General features: G+C 34.4%; 1 protein-coding gene across 1 annotated transcript; it reads left to right on the top strand.

Moving 5' to 3' along the window:
* Nucleotides 1-870: 870 nt before the first annotated feature.
* Nucleotides 871-14,092, top strand: LOC134241063 (uncharacterized). The gene is made up of 9 exons (XM_062723155.1): nt 871-1,088; nt 2,677-2,808; nt 7,089-7,269; nt 8,294-8,379; nt 9,727-10,409; nt 10,688-10,833; nt 12,137-12,330; nt 13,296-13,577; nt 13,776-14,092. Exons 1-9 carry the CDS (start codon nt 923-925, stop codon nt 14,090-14,092), a joined length of 2,187 nt encoding a protein of 728 aa, XP_062579139.1. The 5' UTR covers nt 871-922.
* The last annotated feature ends 1,660 nt before the right edge of the window (nt 14,093-15,752 follow it).

Genomic DNA, 15,752 nt, shown 5'->3' with positions numbered 1-15,752 from the left:
AATATATGCATATAGGGAAAAAGTCTTCACAAGAGGTGTCATACAAGTTATTAGGAGAATCTTTAGAGCGTGTTCAGGAAGAAAAGGACATAGGAGTAATCATCGATGAAAATTTAACCTTTGAGAAACACATATGCGAGAAAGTAAAGAAAGCCAACTCGACATTTGCCATGATTAGAAGGATATTTCAACATTTAGATGAAAATACATTCATTCCGCTCTATAAATCTCTGGTTCGAACACACTTGGACTATGCAAGCTCAGTCTGGTTCCCATATAAAACTAAATATATTGAGATGGTGGAGGGAGTGCAAAGAAGGGCAACAAAGCAGATACCTGGAATGTCAGATCTTACCTATTCTGAGAGACTGAAGAAACTCAAACTACCAACACTCAGCTATAGAAGACACAGAGGAGATATGATAGAGATATATAAAATTACGAGTGGAAAATATGACACAAAAGCAGCCAACTTTGTGAAATATAGGAGAGATCATGTAGGGAGAGAAACTGCAAGGGGGAATTCCAAGCAACTATTAATCCAGAGAGCCAGATTAGATATCAGAAAATATAACTTCACCCTGAGAGCTGCTAAGATCTGGAACAGTCTACCAGAGGATGTTATAAGTGCGAAGACTACTAATTCTTTCAAGCAACGTTTGGATAAACACTGGGAAAATCAAGACATTTTATATGACTATAAGGCTACAATATCCGGAAGTCACGTAGTGAGTTATACTAAAACTGAAGTAGGATATAGGGAGTCCAATGAAGAGGATCCTTAGGGAGCCTGAATTGGAAACCAACGATAAGTAACGATAAGTAACGATAAGTAACGATAAGTAGATATGTGAACCGGATTACGATAATGTAAACAAAAAGCAGACGAGAAGTCAAGGTCTGCGCGGTAACTTTGGTTGAGATGGTGAAACCAAAGTACAGACGCCATGGGTTCGTCTCGAAAAAGCAGAAGGAGAGATATGATAAAGTATCTGCAGGGCAATTGACTCGATGGATTAGGGGAGCTATCCTTACAGACCACAATTACTCCGCCAGTGCAACCCCTGTCAGCGTTGATCACGATCACGGTTTGTACATGTAAAATACGTAATCCAAAAGACTCGTTTTCATATCTGCATCTAAATTACCATGATTACACAGAGGTCTATTAGAAATATTAGAAATATTAAAGGGAGGTACATGAATTTGTTGATGTTCATTTTATATACCAGGTCCATTCTAAAGACTTTTTGAACTATGACTACGTGTAGCTATTTAAAAAAAAAATTATGATAGTTAAAGATGTGCACCAAAAGAGAAGATATTGAATTTTTCTCAATATTTCATTGAAAAACAACATGACATAACTAAGACATTGAAAACTTGTTTTTATCAAGTATATAATTGAATTTTCAAAGATATATTTTGATAAAAACAAGTTTTCATCTGATTGACAACAAAGTTTTAAAAATATAATTTTTTTTTTTGGGGGGGGGGGGGGTATTTTATTGAAAACCACATGGCCTATTGTAATCAAAGTGCAACATGGAAATTTGAATCATATTTGATAATAATAAATTTAACTATACATGATGTTATATGTGGATTTCAATAAAATATATATATACTAGGCCTAGCTGTTACAAAAAAAAATTACATTTGCTGATGTCTTACCTTACATGACAATACTTATCAAAGATAATTACTGTATTTTATTTTAATACACTGCACGTGATGAAAGATATACTCATTTGACCCACAGGCCTTTAGATTACTTAGAAAAAAAATTGAGGTGTTAAAAAAAAATAAAGGTATGGAACTCTTTTCATAGGGTACCTACTTTCACCAATAAAATTCTTTTAAATTGAATGCTTTACAAATTTACTTTTTATCCATATCTATCCATATATAAACAATCTTCATTCCTTCAAATTTCATTCCGTAATTCCTTATACTTCTTAAGATATTATGAAATCAATTCCGAAATTGACCTAAATTTTTTTAATTGACATCAGCTTGCCAATGGGCCCAACACTAATTGTTAAGCGGGAACGACAGGACAAATTTTCTCCAAAGTCTATTCTAAACTCAATGAATATTTGCTCATTTGAATTTGAGATTTACATGATTTTTCTTTAATTGGATCATATGATCTTACTAAGTCACAAACAAAATGTTAGCGGTCTAATTGTTTTGAAAATAGAAAGGTATATAATCATGATAATGCATTACGGGAAAAAATTGTTCAACCATATAGCTTCTTTTACATTCATAATCAAAATGGCGGTGTAGTTGTTGATGCAGATTTTAACTTATTAATACAGACTACTTAACCTTACAATCTGGAGTAAGAAATCAACTTTAAAATGTTGAAAGATCTTGCAAATGCTATGCAACTCTTCGCTGCACCTCATACACCCTCTGTTTACATGTGAATGACCAGGGGCCCAAGCAAATGTCGAGTAAAAGAAAGTAGATCATATTTTAGATTGATTTCAGAATATCTTGAGAAATATCGGTATATGGAAAAATATGTTGTATATCGGCACTATGAATTATTTTGAAAACTGGTTCTTGGAATTTAGTAAGTGTATCTAAACAGTCAACTAGTCAGGATGTGTTACAGTAGATAATAAAGAATGTGTAATGGTGATAATTTTTATTCATTATTCATAGAATTGCCAAATTTGAATATACTGGAAAGAGAGGAGGTGGTGGATGGGGAAGAAGTGACTACATCTGAGGATTGGAAGGAGGGGAGGAGAGTAGTAGAACTTGGAGTGTTAGCTGAGGGCTTGCAGGGATGTTGTAAATGTGGCTTACCATTACAACTTTCACACACTATTTCTGTGTTGACATATGGTTTAGCTTCTTTGTTAAAGGTATGAACTCACCAATTTTTGCACAGTTTGTATAAAAACAACCTTGAAAGGTTTTTCCTTGAATTTTTAGGTCACCTGAGTAAACTCAGGTGACCTATTGCTATCTGTTTTCGTCCGTCGTCGTGCGTCGTCCGTCGTGCGTCGTGCGTCGTGTGTTAACATTTGAACATTTTCAGCTTCTTCTCTGCAACCACTGAACCAATTTCAACCAAATTTGGCACAATGCATCTATGGGTAAAGGGGAACAAAAATTGTGAATTTCATGATCCCTGCCCCCCTGGGGCCTGAGGGGTGGGGCAAAAACCACTAAAATTAATGCAATCTTTAAAAATCTTCTTCTTTACTCCTGGACATCAAGCAGTCAAACTGTTTGCATGATTGTAATCAGCAATGAGTTTTCTACCAAAATTGTGAAATTCATGGCCCTGGGGTCAGGGGTTCTAGTGCTAGGGCGGGGCTAAATAAGTAGGTAGTGAAAATACATTATTTCTTTGAAAATCTTCTTCTCTGCTCCTGGGTATTAAATAAACCAACTAAGTGCATAGTTATGATGAGCAAGAGCGCCTCTACGAAAATTGTGAATTTTATGGCCCCAGGGTCAGGGGTTCTGGTGTTAGGGCGGGGCTCTATTGATTATATAGTGAAAATACTTGAATTCTTTGAAAATCTTCTTCTCTGCTCCTGGGTATTAAATAAACCAACTAAGTGCATAGTTATGATGAGCAAGAGTGCCTCTACCAAAATTGTGAATTTTATGGCCCCAGGGTCAGGGGTTCTTGTTTTAGGGTGGGGCTCTAATGATTATATAGTGAAATGCATGAATTCTTTGAACATCTTATCCTTTGCTCCTGGTTAATATGCTAATGATCTAATTACATATTTAAGTCCAGGATTTATTTTATTTTCGGTTTTACAAACCCTCCGCTCAAGGTTTTGAATTTTCAGAAAAAATAAAACAATTTTTTTCTGTCCGAAGTCAAATTTGAGTCGGGATCGAGATTTCAAATTTACGAACTCTCACTTCCGGTTATAAGATGAAACGGCGGGTAAATAAAGCTAGATCGAAGATAGCTTGGTTTAGTGTAAAATTCATCGATACGAGTGACATTTAAAACGTTTCACCCGTTCAAAGGACAAATAAAATGCTGACGACTTTGTTGCACAATGACATGCTGGTGAGATAATTATGTATTCGTTTCAAAAGTATATGTCTGTTAATTATTTTCCTCCCCCAGGTTTTAAACTGCCCGTGGTAGCTATTGCATATTGCCAGCGACATTGTTTAGGTCCCTGTTATAGCTTACAGTCTAAGCATCATTCTTCAGAAAAGGGTTGCTTATGCATCAGATGTAATGAATAAAACTATGGGAGAAGTTAAGTCCATTTAAGGAAGAAATAAACAATAACCTGAAGAAATAAAAAAAAATTCAACTATTAAAAGGCAAGAATATACAAATATATACAGCATGTAGTATCATTTGTATCAGCCAGAAAAATTATTTTACACTTAATTGAAAAAATGTTTACCCTACTCCCCAATACTCCCTGTCTGTTTTATGATAGGAATTATAATTTTAGGCATCAAGTAAATTTTAGAACAATGTCTACACATTCACCTAACACATATTAAAAAAATGAAGATATATTGAAAGACTTTTAAAGAATTGATTTTTTGAAATATATTTTGACCAACATCACAAAATTTATATAACTGGCCAAAAATGGCAGATGATGAAATAAGCAATTAAATGTTCTACTTTCCTATTTGTAAGCATTATGTGTCCAGTGGTATGGAGCCTATTAGAATAGCATAAAAAAAGAATGTACAAATGTTAATAATTGATTTATCAAATTTTTTTTTTATTTCCTTCTCCTTCGGGACTTTTTTATTCTCATGTTCATAACTAAACCTAAACATAAAAAAAATGCTGGCCTTATAATGAAGAAAGGGGTCTCATTCAAAATAGATAATTTCAGGGCTGCTGGGTCATTGGTACCAGGGGGGTACTTTGACTAAAAATAAATTAATGCTTTGAAATCTGCCCTTTGATAAGCAATGGTGCCTCTTTCAAAAATTGTGAATTTCATGGCTTTTGGTTTAAAACACGAACCAAATACAATCGCTGGAAAGTTGTTACATGATACTCAGGTGACCTATAAGGCCCGTGGGCCTCTTGTTCTCCATATAAAACAGGCAGTATTCCATATATCCATATTTTTAGTTTTGAAAGATGTTACATTTTTTTCTTTGAAGTAATTTGAAGTAATGCATATTTAAATTCTTTTTCCCCAAGCATTTGATTTCATTAATGGTGAATGAATTTAGAACAGTGACCTGTAATTAGGGATTCATTGATTTTACATTAACATTTCAGGTATGTTGCAGCAATACAAAGTGTAATCATATTAACCATGTAAAAACAGGGAAAAAACATGCAAGAGTGTGGGATGTAAATACAAAGCTATCAGCAGGTAAGAAGTTTAGCGTACACATCCCCTACATCAGTTACATGTATATTTATTATTGTCAAGTCACAAGAGCCTGATTGAGTTTTACCTGTCTATTCCAATATAAGCAAGTTTGTTGTCCCCATCAACAGCAACTTGGACGCACCTTGAGAAATTGTTGCTGTCTTGGGGGACAATAAACTTGCTTTTGTCCTCATAGCCAGTAAATAGGTATATGTATCTATAAATTGATATAATCAGTGGCGGATTTAAGGGGGGGCACACCCGGCGCGCACCCCCCCCTGAAATTGTCAAAGTTAGCATAAAACATAGTTTTGTCGAGGAAATGTTTCTGATGTCTACTTGGTAGACCTCATTTTTACCCTACAAAACCTCTAGAATCCAAGAGCTTCGGGGGGCTTCGCCCCCTTGGCCCCCACCAGGGCTTTGCCTCAAGGCGGCCCCCAGACCCCCTGCCTGAATCTGGCGCCCAACCCGCCAGGGTTCGACACTAACATTTTTCGGCGTTGGTCTAGCCGGACTAGTGCATCTTTAATTTTATTAGTCCACAGGCAATTTTATGAGTCCGTCAAAAATATAATTAAACAATAGAATTTACATTTCAAGGTACTTTTTATACTTTTTTTGTAATAAACAAAGCATGCGTTTTCATGAAATTTTTTATACCAATATTTGTTGAAATTGCCTGATCAGGAACTAGGATCGTGTTCCCAATCTCATTATTCTCTATAAATGATTACGACATCCAAATGCCCGACATCTTTCTTTATGAGTCATAATAAATCATAATCCCTAAAATGTTTAATTTCATTCCAATGAGTCCTAAAATTAAGTGCCGAATTGACTCAGAATTACATAACTTTCCGCCAAGATGCAAGAAAGCTAAAAATACATACGGGTTTTCCAGTAAAAGTTGTCGAGAACTTCGGTAATATTTTTCCCCAGAAAACTTTATTAGTCCATTCGGACTAATACGCCACAACTTTTATTAGTCCAAATGAAAATGTATTAGTCTGAGACTTATTAGTCTGAGACTAACGGACTAACGTTAATGTCGAACCCTGCCCGTCTAACTTCAATTCCTGGATCCGCCCCTGATAATGTTTAATTCAGAATAAAAACTTGATGAGAAGCAAGCTATTTTTAACTTATTGAAGCCAGAGGCTCATTTCAGCTTTCTGATCTTTTTCCATTTATCTGTCTGTCAACTTTTCAAAATATGCTTTAAAGGAGAGGGAAGTGGGTACTGGTATACTGTTTTACTCTTGTGTTTTACCACACAGTCACACCTTGTTTTGGCAATATGCCATATGATGGAATTCACTTTTATAGAAATCCAATGTCTGCTTTTTATTTATCCATGTGTCTGCCTGTATATTCACAAAAGATCCTATATTCACATCATAGAAAGGGTATAACAAGTTAGAATGGGACTTTTTTTGATTTGTTCTCTAAACCACTTGACTATTCAGATGGAAAAAAATTCTCTGTATAACAGCAAAGCCTTATTACTTTATTAATCATATTGATATTGAATCATCCTAATGTAGATCAATTCAAGTTTTGTTGCCATTACCCCTAGGGGTTTAGTTTGTTAAAAGTATGGGTTCTATTTTTAATTTCTGGTAATAAAGAGAGAAAATAAATGAGACTAAGGTGAGTGTTGTATTTCACAAGCTTCTTGTTTAAAGTGATTAGATTGATTTCTTTTTTACATTTATGAATTTGTATTTACAGCAATTGTACATGTTGGTATTGGTGCAATGCAAGTCAACAGTCTCCTTTCTGAGCTGAATATACCACCTGTAAGCCATGCCATGCTGGACAAAAGACAGAAAGAGATAGGCAGAGCTGTTGAAGATATTGCTGCAGAGTCTATGTCTGATGCTTTGCAGAAGGAACTGGAAATGATGAATGAGTGTGTAAACAATATAAATTCAGTTTAAATCTCACTATTTAGCTCAAATGAGCCAAAGGCGCAATAGAGCTTTTCTGATCAGATCAATGGGTGTCGAGCATACATGTGTAGTGGTCATATGGTATAACCTGTGTTGGTTAAGTCACAATTACTAACATGTATGTCACAAACATAACAACCCATTTAATTTTACATATAAGATACATGTATGTACTAATTGCATGCATTTTTGAAGGAAAAATTGTCTTATTTTCTTTACTTATTGATGGAGAATTAAATTATAAGGAATTAACTTCATAGTTATCCAAGTTCTAATAGTGTAACCTGCTTTGAAATGAAAGCCTCGCTGTATAGAAAGCCAAAACTGGCACAACCCAGGAAATACAGTATAACTTGGGTAGCTATTAAATTCATTCCTAGAATGAATTAAAAAAGGAAAATTTGATTGAAGAAAAAAAAATTGAAGAGTGACAGAGACACAGTCTAATCAAAATTAGATGTTAGATCTGCTCGCAAAATTGCTACACTAGCATCTAACAACATCCTATAGAGGGTCACTCAGAGTTCAAATTCGGAACAACCCTAGACTTATTTTCTTCAATTACGTCAACAAATAAACAATGATTTTGCAAGAGACAATTTGATTGGTTGATTAGAATTTGACCTCTGACGTGACCCTCAATGAGATGTTGTTAGATGTTTGTGTAGCGAGTATGCAAGTGGATCTAACAAATAATTTTAATTAGATTGGACAGAGACAGTGACTTCCTAGAGTATTGTGGCCCAAGCCCCAAGAGCCTCGTGTTTTAGTTTTGATCCCCAAATGAAAATCATAGGGAATACCTAATAATAATTGATAGTGATCAAGTTAATAGAATCTGATATACTGATAAATATAAGGTTTAGTCATGTACAGTATAATTTGTGTTGATAAATATGCAGAATATTATGCACATTAGGGGGTGTTCTAAAGGAGACAGGTTCACAGTTAATAACTGATGTCTGTTATTTAACTATTTTTCAGAGAGATGAACGAAAATGGACTAGTTGTTGCTGTAGATGCTGGATGGCAAAAACGGGGTAGCGGAAAGACATATGATAGTTTATCAGGTAAAAATACTGTAAAAGCACAAATATTCGGGGGGATTAAATTTTGTTTATTCCGTTAACAAAATTCAACAAAATTAAATCCCACACGAAATTTTATATGACTATATATTGAATAGGGCTTTAAAAAAAATATGTTTGTTTCCTGTAACATTCCAAAAAAATTAAGGGTCGGTAGGTCGGGATTTTTTTTTTCTTATGAATTGTCAAACATCCCTGGACTCAATATACCAGGTGTCATATTTACAATACAGTGGACACCCAACATGGCATCCAAAATGGCTGCCTAGCGGCAGAAAACGATCTTCAGAAAGTTGTAGGGGGAAATTGTTGTTATAATAATGATTACTCTTTATAACTAATCAAACTTAAATGTAAACTAGGTTGACATATTTTATGTCTCAAGTTAAGCTACAAGCTAATTTTCTTTTTTTAATAAATGGAATCAGCTGATTGATCAAACGAAGTTTTGCCATTTGTCAGAAAAAAAAATTAACCTGGGGGTAATTTGAATTGGTCGGTCGGGTTACAGGAAACAAACATATTTTTTTTAGACCTAGGGTTAGTTTTAAAACAACGACGAGATTATTTTTGATGTCAAAACAACAAAATTTTGTGCCCACGAAACAGATGCAATAAATTTAGAAAGACACATATCTCAAAGTTCAACTGTCCATATAAATTGTAAAATATTCTTCTAAAGAACAGCCATGAATAGTTATGTTGCTCATGCAGGTAAAGCATATTCAGTTTTGTTCGAAATATGGACCCAAGGGGGATAATGGAGCCAAAAAAGGATATAATGTTTACACGGGAATATATATAGGAGAAAAATCATTAGGAGTCGTAATGAGTCAAATCAAAATATTAAAATATTAGGTGATTTTACACAGTTAGCGTATTCGCTAATCGCTCTATGGCACGCAACCAATTTTTAACGACACTTATTAGAAACATTATTTACCAAAGCATTGTCAATACTTAGAACACTAACTTCAAAGAAGTAGGAATTTGGTCCCTATTGCATCCTGCAAACATGTTTTATAGCAACTGTTTACTTTTTTAAAGTTGAACGATTTGCATTAATTAATTATACAGCACCCCTCATGAAAAATAAATATTTGACCTAATTATGCTATAGTGCACTGGACGCACAGGTTCATTGCTGACTAAAGGGGTTAAAGGTTATTACCAATGCATACATGTAACATCAGTGATCGAGTTTGATTTTCCTTGCCAAAGTATTAAGACATACATTTTATTAAGTTAAGAAATGCATGAAAAATGCTTTAATAAAAACAACGAATACATCTATAAGTTATACAGTTTTTCTAATTTGTAATTTTTCAGGTCATTGTTCCATGGTTGGTCCTCTCTCCGACAAAGTATTGTCATACTCTCTGAGGTCTAAGAATTGCAGAGTATGCAGTGTAGCTGAATCAACCAACAAGAATCCAGCAGCCCATGAGTGCTCAAAGAATTGGGAGGGTAGTTCAAAGGCCATGGAGGCAGATATGGTTATTGAGATGGTCCAAGATCTACAGAAAAGTAAAGGAATAACCATTGATGGAATCATTGGAGATGAGGACTCTACCACTATTGCAAGACTGAAAGCTTATGTCAATGCTGATATTAAGAAGTTGTCTGATAAAAATCATCTAAAGAAACTGTTTACAAACTCTTTGTTTACCTTGAAGAAAAAACATTCATCTCTAACTTTGTCTGTGATAAAGTACATTCAGAAATGCTTCAGTTACTCCATAGCACAGGGAAAAGGAAATGCTTCTCAAATCAAAGAAGACCTTTCATCAATTCCATTACACATATTTGGAGATCACCAACACTGCTCCTCAAGGTGGTGCAACTTCATTAACAACCCTAACCTGAGGTACAAGTCACTTCCACATGGAAAACCCCTGAAAGATAGGTTCCTTCAGGATGATCTGAAAGAAGTCTTCAGTTCATATGCAAGTCATTCTGATCGTCTTTCATGCTTAGGAAGCACACAGTCGAATGAGAGTTTTCAAAGAATGGTGTGACGGTGTCTGCAAAAGACCCATCATTACAGCTCTTCTTCAAGCCTCAGATATAGAGTTGCTGCATGTGTAGCCCAGAAAAATGTTGGACACAGATAATTTGTAAAGGTTTGTAAATTTTTATTTTTTCATGCTTATTGTGTCATATCTGAGTTGAACCACTCAAGTTATCTCTTACATTTGAAAATTCTGCAAATTTTAATCAAAAGCAGATTGTATTGTATATGTATGTACATTGTAGTTGTACATAATAGATTCTTTTATCCTTATTAAAGGTTAACAAGAAATTGGGCCTCTCTCCTGGCTACTATACTCGCGATCGACGACAGTGCATTCTGAGGGATTTGCAAAGAAAGCGACAGAAGGCCATTTCAGTGACACAGAAATTTAAAAGGAGAAGGAGAGAATTGAAAGCCAGGAAGTACGTACTAGTATACTTTGATTGTCATTTGTCAGGTGTAAAAAACCTTTTGTCAACCTCAAAAATGAAAATAAACCAAGAACAAGTGAATGATGATAAGTATGAATTTAAGTGGGAATTAATATCTTGCATGTTACTAAGATTTGTTTTCTGAATCACCAAAGATTTACGGTATGCTTGTTATAAATAGCATGGTTTGATAAATATTTTTTTCAAAGAAGGGAGGGCATATTGCTTTGCTGCAATCTTAAAATAAAAATTTTACCTACCTACATAACCAGTTTTTTAGCTCACCTTAGCGGAAAGCTCAAGTGAGCTTTACTGATAAAAATGTATCTGTTGTCATTAACTTTTCACATTTCCATCTTCCTCTCAAGAACAACAAGGCCAATTTCAACCAAACTTGCTACAAAGTTAGTATCCACTGGGCCAGGTAAGATGAAACTCATATGGAATCATCTTCAGGTAGTGTACATTCAAGTTTGTTCAAATCTTGACCCTGGGGGATAGGGTGGGACCACATAGCCAATCAAAGTTTTACACAGGAATATATAGAGAATTTGAAATCTTTAAAAATCTTCTCAAGGACTGCAAAGCCATGATAAGTGATATTGATATGAAATCATCCTCAGGTAGTGTAGATTCTAGATTGTTTAAATCATGACCCCCAGGGATAGGGTGGGGCCACAATTGCATTTTACAGTACAATATATTTTTTTAAAAATTCTCAAGAATAGCAAAGCTATGATCGGTGATATTAATATGGAAGCATCCTCAGGTAAAGTAGAATTAATTTTATTTTTTCAAATCATACACGGTGGATCAAAGTTTTACATAGGAAAATAAAGGGAAAAAATCCCCCCCCCCCCGAAAAAAAAGAGAAGCTATGTTTAGTCATATGGAAATGTAAACATCCTCATGTATTGAAGATTTAAATTTGTTTAAATCCTGATCCTTTGTGGTAGGGAGGAAAACAGTGGGGAATCAAATCCAAATTATTACTAAGTAATATATACGAACAAAATGTTAAAAAAGTTATATGCTGTATTGATATGGAGGCATTCTTAAGTAGTGATAAAATTTAAGCCCCCCCCCCCCTTCAGTAAATTACATGTACCATAACTTTTCTATTCTGGTCTGCTTTGTGCTCTTTCCTTGCCGATGTGCTCAGGATTTTCATTTATTTACCACTCCTAATTTATTAGCTGTACATTAGGTGATTGTTTATTTTGCTAGGCCTTTTGTAAGACCTCAGTTTAGAATCATTAACAAATTTGTTTTACAGTATACATCTTCTTTACAGAATTCAAAGTATTTCTACAAAAGAAACAAGGGAAGGCATCAGTTATTTAACAGGATGTGATCTCCAGCAGGCCTCTGACGTCGACATCGTTGAAATTCCAGCTCCAAAAACAATTCCAAAGTATGATCATCTCCCTTCAAGTCAGCTGTTAAATGCTGAAGAGATCTATTTTGATTTGGAAACTACTGGACTCGGTAAGAACCTAGATTTAAATGTTAAGTCAATGCTGATGGTTATGGCCCTCTTCCGGTATTTCTTTTGTATGCATTTTGAAGGAATAATACTAGAGTTATCATAGAAAACGAATAGAAATGGAGACTCTTGCATAATTCCGGTATTGGTACAAGTAGTTGAGCATGTTTTATATCTTTCAAAACTTTACCCTTCCTTCTGAGGACACGGATTAAAAAGAAATTGCATATTCTGAAAGAATTCAAGCATCTTTGAAGGAGTTAAGTCTTGGGGAAGAGGGTTACTATTATTATAATGTTTCAAAATTTTTTAAATCATGCATACTGTAAACGGACTACATTTGGCTGTGTATTCTAATAGCGGATTTGGCGAAACGCAACAACTGCTAAATCAAGTACAACGCCAAATGTCTTGCACATATACACATAAAGAAGAAAATGAAGAAATGCGCTAAATCAAATCTACGCTTACTTATTCAAAACTCAATTCCTGCCAAATATCATACATGCTTAATATAATACATTTACAATATATCAATTTTTGTATGTATTTTTTTTAATGCTTTTAATTTTAAAAACTTGAATTTACTTAAGGAATGAATTAAATAGCAACCCAAATTATACTGTATTACCTGGGTTGGGGCAGTTTACGCTTTCTAAACCTCAAAGCGGTTTATAAAAAAGCGTAAACTGCTCCAACCCAGGTTGTAGCAGTATAATTTGGGTTGCCATTTAATTCACTCCTTATGATTTAATTTTCAATCATCAAGAATATAAAACAAGACAAATTTTCTCTTTATAACGCCTTCAAATAGTTCATATTTTAAACGTAACGTCAAGCGGATTGATACAATTTGATGTAAGTCATTGTGACGTAAGCAAACCAGATTATACAATTTAGATTAATTTTTTATCCAATCAAATGATGCGTTACAATCAAAATTAAATTATTTGTTTTTTATTTTTAGCAAGGGATTCTCATATTGTGCAGTTGTCTGCAGTTAGAAATGATGAGGTTTTCAACAAATACATCATTCCAGAAAAACCAATGTCCTCAAAAGCTACAGAAATTACTGGAATAAAAGTAGTCAACAATAAAATGTACCACAATGATGAGGAAGTTGAGACAGTCAGCATTAAGGATGCACTGATCCAGTTTATCGACTTCATGAAGAAATCGGAGTCAGATGCTGTTCTAGTTGGACACAACTCCAAAGTGTTTGACCTTCCTGTGCTGTTCAACATTTTGAGTAAATGAAACATTTTGGAAACATTCTCATCTGCAGTCATTGGTTTCATTGATACCTTACCTCTTTTCAAAATTTCGCATCCAAACCTTTCATCATAGTCACAGTTACACCTCTTCGAAGAAATTCTACAAGACAAATACAGTGCGCATGACTCATTACAGGATGTCTTAGCGTTGAAGAGATTGTTGGACCATACAGGACCTTCCCCTGAAGTCAAACTTGCTGCATCTTTCACTTCAAACTCTGCCTTTGCCATATTCCATCACAAGAACACAACAAAAAGTCTAATGAGCACACTAAAGCCTTTATTGGACCAAAAGGTGATTTCGAATAGAATGGGAAATAAGATTGCCAGCAGTGGACTCTCCTTATCACACTTACAACTGGCTTATCGCAGAAATGGTAGGGAGGGAGTACAGGATGTGCTGACAGAGATAACAGATAACAGTGTGCGTGTGACAAAATCTAGAAAAATCATTGATTCTGTTGCAGATTTTCTCAGATCTGAGCAGTAACGCAGTTGTATGATGTTCTTTGTATGTAACTATGTTATTGTTTGTTTGGTTGTTTGTTTGTTTGTTTGTTTGATTTCTCTGAGCCAGTGCTCACTAGTAATACCCTCACTCTGATGTGAATATGGACAGACAGGAATAAACAAAGTTAATTGACAATGGATTCGTACAAAAATGAATCCAACCATATTTCATGTCTAAAAAATTTCAAGCATCTGTGATGAGTAGTTGTGGAGAAAACTGTGACAAAAATTTATTATTTGTGGTACAGACAGATGCACAGATAAACAGGAAGTTGACATCAGATTCGTCTAAAACCAATTCCAACTGTGATGAGTAGTTGTGGAGAAAACTGTGACAAAAATTTGTTATTTGTGGTACAGACAGATGCACAGATAAACAGGAAGTTGACATCAGATTCGTCTAAAACCAATTCCAACTGTGATGAGTAGTTGTGGAGAAAACTGTGACAAAAATTTACTATTTGTGGTACAGACAGATGCACAGATAATCAGGAATTTGACATCAGATTCGTCTAAAACCAATTTCAACTGTGATGAGTAGTTGTGGAGAAAACTGTGACAAAAATTTACTATTTGTGGTACAGACAGATGCACAGATAATCAGAAAGTTGACATCAGATTCGTCTAAAACCAATTCCAAATGTGATGAGTAGTTTTGGAGAAAACTGTGACAAAAATTTACTATTTGTGGTACAGACAGATGCACAGATAATCAGGAAGTTGACATCAGATTCGTCTAAAACCAATTCCAACATACGGCATGGCTAAAGAAAGAGTGTGCTAAAACTTAAAGCATCTGTGATGAGCAATTGAGCATGATGAGTGATTGCTGAGAAAAATTGGACAAAAATTGTTACTGACAGAAAGACACACAAGTGTAGAAAGAAAAACAGTATAAACCCTGTGCTTCAGAGCAGGGGTATAATTATGCCATGTACTATTGTTTTTTTCAATGTTTATTGTTATAGGTAGTTTGTAGTTGAACAAAACATTTTCTTTCCATTCAAAATAAATCCTTATTTAGAAATTGACAACAATTTATTTTCATTACCCATATTTTGAGCATACATGAAAAATTAAAAGGTGTTCATTGATATTTATTGAAGAAGACTATGTGCATATTAAATTGAAACATGCACAAATGAATATGAAAAGACATTCTGTAAATGTTTAATATTGTGTATGACCTATACTTGGCAGTAATCTATTTTTCAACAATCGGGCTAGGTTTGATTTCTAGCAAAATTTTTATTGTGTACTTATAAATACGCAGGTCATAAAGTTAGCGATGTTCTTGATATAGCAACAGCAGTTTTCTGTCAAAGGCACAAAAAATCTAATGTTTACAGTATATAAAAATGTTGTATGTTACTTGTAAAGGTAACAATTTGATAGATCTCTATCACAAGGAACATGGATCTGAATAAAGTTAAATAGTTGATCATTTTTCATCTTGAATAAAGAACATTTTGTTTGATACAATGAAATCAAGAGAGATTTACATTGCATGACGCAAATTAAAGTAGCTGTTATTGGTACAACTAGTAGTTCAAAACATTCATTTAGTCTTTTTTTTTTTTATTCCCTTCATTTTCAATAACTGGAATTTTGCTGTGAAACGTTTATAGTGAAATGATTAC

This window comes from Saccostrea cucullata, unplaced genomic scaffold (genome assembly GCF_032062105.1).
Source record: "Saccostrea cucullata isolate Sc308-1 unplaced genomic scaffold, CSIRO_AGI_Scuc_v1 ctg3034, whole genome shotgun sequence".
NCBI lineage: Eukaryota > Metazoa > Mollusca > Bivalvia > Ostreida > Ostreidae > Saccostrea > Saccostrea cuccullata.
The sequence above is the reverse complement of the archived record's forward strand: the minus strand, read 5'-3'. Positions and strand labels throughout refer to the sequence as shown.

Bases quoted from the DNA above. Each gene is read 5' to 3' on its own strand.
- LOC134241063 (XM_062723155.1), top strand. From the start codon at position 923: ATGGTGAAACCAAAGTACAGACGCCATGGGTTCGTCTCGAAAAAGCAG. The intron at 1,089-2,676 runs GTTTGTACATGT...CATTATTCATAG, and splicing joins CAGCGTTGATCACGATCACG to AATTGCCAAATTTGAATATA. The intron at 8,380-9,726 runs GTAAAAATACTG...GTAATTTTTCAG, and splicing joins GACATATGATAGTTTATCAG to GTCATTGTTCCATGGTTGGT.